Source organism: Lipotes vexillifer, unplaced genomic scaffold (assembly GCF_000442215.2).
Source record: "Lipotes vexillifer unplaced genomic scaffold, Lipotes_vexillifer_v1.1 scaffold366, whole genome shotgun sequence".
Classification (NCBI taxonomy): Eukaryota; Metazoa; Chordata; class Mammalia; order Artiodactyla; family Lipotidae; genus Lipotes; species Lipotes vexillifer.
In genome coordinates, this window is record NW_006780143.1 from 2,566,712 (window position 1) to 2,572,120 (window position 5,409).

The following is a 5,409-nucleotide window of genomic DNA, read 5'->3' on the forward strand; positions in this document are numbered from 1 at the left end:
CACTAGACCATAGTAGTTTTTGAATAATAAAGCAAATAATAATAATAGCTAATGGTTTTTGAGCACTTACTATATGCTAGGCACTGTTCCAGGTACTTTACACATATTGACCTATTTAATCCTCACAACCATTCTATAAGGTACAATCATTACCCCCTTTACAGATAAATACAGAGAGGTTCAGACAAATATCACATAGACAGTCAGCAGCAGAACCAAGATATGAACTCAAGCACTCTAGCTCTCCTTAACTGCTATACTAATTTCACATCTACCATATATGACATCTTTTTTTTTTTTTTTTTTTTTTTGTGGTACGCAGGCCTCACACTGTTGTGGTCTCTCCCGTTGCGAAGCACAGGCTCCGGACGCGCAGACTCAGCAGCCATGGCTCACGGGCCTAGCCGCTCCGCGGCATGTGGGATCTTCTGGGACCGGGGCATGAACCCGCGTCCCCTGCATCGGCAGGTGGACTCTCAACCACTGCGCCACCAGGGAAGCTCCATATATGACATCTTAGCAAACAATCACACTAAAATGGTTTAGGATTAAGTTCTCATTTATTGCACAGAGCAACTTGGAAAAGTTTTAAATGTACTTACTTGTAACGTATTTGTATCCCATACTTTCAGAGTTTTATCAAATGAGCTTGATGTGAACATGCCAGTGTCATGAGGATACCACTGTACAGTCTCCACACTATATTTGTGGACATCAGGATGGCTTCTACAAAACAGTAATCAAAATTTAGAGATAACTGATTTGAGTTTCAAAACTGATACTATATTCACGAGTAGCAGTCTCAGGAACGATGATATGAATGGCCAAACCTAGATCACATGCCATGTCCTAGCTGTCTAGAGAAAGAGAATATCTAGGCATCTCTAGTTTTAAGCTTTCACAGTATGATATGGAGGGCTGCTTCCTACTAAGGCTCATAAAATGAGAGACTTCTGATTTCAATGCTATATCCTGGAGGGATCAGCCACCTACACTGGACCGCTTCATGGAGACAGTGATTTTTCCTTACTGGAAGAGATAACTATTCTTGTTTTGGATTTGCTTTTCCTGGCCATCATTTTCTCAACACCACCATTCTTAGAGTTGTTGCCTCACATACTTCTGTGGTGTCCCACACAGTATTGCTTCTGATTAAGAACCTTACTTATACAACAAAAGAATGCAACTGGTAGATGCCCATGAGATTCACTACTCTTATGTAACACATCACCCATAGAATCATGATCTGTTGAAGACTCAGTTATGACATCAGTTACAATATAGCACCTTGTGATGATGATGTGCTATCCTGAAGGATGCAGCATATGCTCTGAACCAGTGGTCAACACAGTATGTGTCCTTTACTGAATGTTAATTGAAAGACACTGGCTGTTTAGGAACACTTAAGAGACAATGGTGGGACATTTGAACACCAACTGTATACTTAATATCAGGAATTATTATAGATGTGAGATAGTGGTAGTGGGGTTATGCTTATAAAACACCTTTTACCTTTTAGAGATACAAATAATTATGAATGAAATAATATCCTTCTGAGATTTGCTTCAAAATAATCCTCAGAGTAGCTGGGTAGGTTGGGGTAAAGATGAAACAAGACTGGTTATGACTGATAGCTGCTGAAGCTAGGTGATGGGTACACAGTTCATTATACTACTCTCTATTTTCATGTATGTTAGAAATTTTCAATAAGATAAAAGTAAACAGAAGACTACTGCAACCCTATGCAGATAGGACCATCATGAGTTCTGATTCCTTAAGGTGAAGGTCTGGATCGCAATACAGAATAAAGGGCTTGACACATGTGGTGCTACCTGAAGACCTCAAGCTGGCCTTGAGACAGCTGCAAAAAAGGACTGTAGTACCTATTCATATTTCCTTACTTTCTATGTTATGTATATACGTATATATTTTAACTAATTTCCTCTTTCTTTCCTTTTTCTTACCTCCATTATTTTATATAGGTTAACTATACAATTGAGCCCACAGGGTGCATAATCCTGATATAAGATCACATAAAACCAGTGGAAAAATAGACATTATCCTGAACTGGAGATGGATGTGGTAAATAAACAGACTTAGGGTCATAGCTCTTTGGGGAAGGGGATAATTATATTTGTCAAATAATGGATACTTGCATTAGGTCAGGCTGAAACTTTTTTTTTTAAAAGGAAGGGTAGGTATGGGAAGAAAGGTATTTACTGATATTGGACAGCCAAATGGGTGGACTGTAGTGGACATGCGCGCTTTTCTTGGCTGAACATCCAAACTTCCTTTTGGGGGGAAATTCCCTTCATTTTGTTGAAAGGCAGGGCCTTGCCTCTTGTTACATAAAGCAAGGGGCTCCAGATATTCTCTCTCCCTTGCCCTTGGCAGTGGGGGCATGAACATGTGTCCTGGGCTTCATCAATCCTGCCTGGGACTCTAAAACTCCAGCTAGTAATGCAAACCAAGGATAGTTAGCAATTATTCATAGCTGTGGAGTTGAGAATCTATGTTTGTGACATGTAGCAGAACCCAAACTAAATTGTTCCTGTGGTGTGACCTTGACTGTGTTCTCTTGTCCTAGTTTCTCTTGCTTTTCTGCTCATTTTCTACATTTGACCTTTCTGCCATTATGTGAGATATTAAATTTCTTTCCAATAAATTTCTGCTTAAGATAAACAGAACTGATTTCTACTTGTTCCTAAGAATCTACACAGAGATTTTCCAGTTTTAAATAAAATAAATCTTTAATGTAGTGATCACAAATAAAAGCTCATTTATATTTTAGATTTAAAAATAGGACAAAATATTGTATTATTCTCCTACTATGTATGATCTGTCATTCTCATTCACATTTAATAAAAATTTGGGTACAGGAATCTTTTTGGTGCTCAGAACAAACACATTAAGTAAAGCAAAAATAAATATCAGGAAACAGTCTAAGCCACATTAACTTAGTAACAATTTTTATTGAAATTATTTTTTAAAGTTAGATTATAAAGTCTTTGAATATAAAATGCTACTTTAACTCATTTTGTAAAGATGCTTACTATATGCCCATTTACCAAAGTCATGGTTTTGAAGTTAAGAATTTGAATCTAAGAAGAAAGTCATAATAAAGTAAGATTGATATCCTAAGCATTTACTTGACATCACACACCAGAAAAGCAAATCATAGCCACTCGTGGAATAACATTACATAGCAGGTGGTATATATAAAAATATTATTTTAACAGTGTTAAAATGATAGCTAAGATAAAACAAGACAAAGATGAATTTAATTAATGATTGTCTTACACTTTAGAATTTAGATTTTTTGTTTGTTTGGTGGGAGCGGAGAGAATATAAAATGGTGTAAGCCTCTTAGGAACCAAGTTCCAGAGTACTTGAAGTGGTATCTTGTTTTGTACCAAGTGTACCTATAATTATATTGCTTCCTATTTATATGATGGCTTTACAATTTTTAATATGCTTTCTAAAAGACAGTATTTAAGTCTTACAGAAAACTTATAAGAATAATAGGGCAAGTATAATTATCTCTAAGACAAAATAGTTTTGTCAGAGGCTCAGAGAAATAGTTTCCTTAAATCTGTATTTCCAAAGTGAAGCACCAGAGCCAAGAAACATTCGTAAATCTCCTCACAAATATTCCATGAACTTATGCATCTATCTAGTGCTTTGGGAACAGCTTTAATACAGAGTGGTTGCTGATATGAATGTTCATGAAGTTTTTCCTCTTGAAAACATTTTTTCCACACCTATTCTCTCTGTTAATTCAAGGTCTCCTCAAAAAAAAAAAAATCAGATCAAATACAGGAAATGAAAAAGAATTAAGTGATGATTATGAACAAATTAAAACAAAACACTTTATTAAAAACTTAAAAATAATTCTCACAAGATTGGAAAGCCAGTAAACAGTAAAAAAAATTCAAGACAGAGAAGTATGTTAAGTTAGGCAGCTTTGAGTAAATAGAGAGGTAAGAAAGGGGGGTGTGTGTGTGTGTGTGTGTGTGTGTGTGTGTGTGTGTGTGTGATTGTTAGTACATTTATGGCTTCTAGCTGTTAATCTTTTTGTTCTATTAATGATACTTGAAAAATCTAATTTGTGTTTATATTTAGCTGGAAAGACTCAAATGAGTCTTATGCTAAGTAGTCTAAAAACTAAAATTAGTTACTAAGGTGTGCTATGTAGGTGGAGAACAAAAAGAACATAACCAAAAGTTTTTTCATGTTTTGCATTTGATGCAAAAAATACTCAAATGTTTATAAATTCATGAATTACATTTTTAATACACACCTGCCAATGGAACACACTGCTTTACATGTGTAATAAGGTTGTCTGCTGGAGTTCTCAAGATCATAAAGCACCATCACACCATCTGAACCACCTGATAACATGCTAATAATAAAAAAAGTTCACATTAATTTATTATTTTATATAGTTCATTTATGACCAAGTATTTCTGAAAATTACTGACCTACAAACTCAAATTTATTATGCCCATAAATACAGAGTAAATCTTCATTAGTATAGGCTGAAATAAACTAAAATTTTTAATCTAATATTTGTGGAAGAATGAGTATAGAATGATTCAATCTGTGATCAGTTAAAATTTACCTTCATGATTCCAAAAAGAAAGGTCAGTAGAAAGAAGATGGCAAAAGATACTTCTTATTTAAGGAAGTGACATATTACAAAGTCATTTTAAATGGCCTAGTTATAAATGGAATCAGACAGACCAGTTATTACTGATGCTAGCTACCTGACCCTGGGCAAGTTACTTCACCTAAGGTTTTTCCTTGTGAAAAGTGGGACATTTTCACCTAAACCATAAAGTTGATACAAAGATAAGTCACATGCAAAGGGCTTTTATACTGCCTGGCAAAAAATAGGGGATCCATAAGTGTTAGATTTCTTCTCTCCATTATGAATGCATTTACTCAACTCATTCAATTTTGAGCTTCTGCAATATGCTAGGCGTTATGCCAATTCAACTATGAACAAGACAGGCATGATTCCTGATGCCCCAGTTTACAATCTAACAGGGAAAACACATAGATTTGTGAATTTAATTTATATATCTATATATGTAAACATTTATGCATCTATATAAAGTATTGCTATTTGTTAGTATTACTGCTCACCATCAATTCTGGTGCTGTCTCTATTCATTCTTGTTCTGATTTTAGTCTCCAGTAGATTCTTAAGAAAGGCCTAATGAGAACAACACTCCCTGAATTCTTGTATGTTACTGATAATTAGTCCCTTTGTACTTGAAAATTAGTCTGGTTGGATATAAAATTCTTGACTCACATTTTATTTCCTTGAACATCTTAGAAAAGAAACTTCATTTCTTTGAGCATAAAGCTCAAAATCAAAGTCTGGTTACAATATGATTCTCTTTC

General features: G+C 35.0%; 1 protein-coding gene across 4 annotated transcripts in view; it reads right to left on the reverse strand.

Annotated features, from left to right (window-relative positions):
- Nucleotides 1-5,409, reverse strand: part of ERCC8 (ERCC excision repair 8, CSA ubiquitin ligase complex subunit) — a 59,140-nt gene that overhangs the window by 35,661 nt on the left and 18,070 nt on the right. For 3 of the 4 annotated variants that reach the window (XM_007453229.1, XM_007453226.1, XM_007453228.1), the window contains 2 exons: nucleotides 4,301-4,402; nucleotides 603-726 (listed from right to left, as the gene is read on the reverse strand). In XM_007453229.1, the coding sequence (XP_007453291.1) occupies nucleotides 603-624 (22 nt within the window). In that variant the 5' untranslated portion in view covers nucleotides 625-726; nucleotides 4,301-4,402. Of the gene's footprint in view, nucleotides 1-602; nucleotides 727-4,300; nucleotides 4,403-5,148; nucleotides 5,358-5,409 lie in introns of all 4 variants that reach the window. The other variant, XM_007453227.1, reaches the window with a different exon arrangement.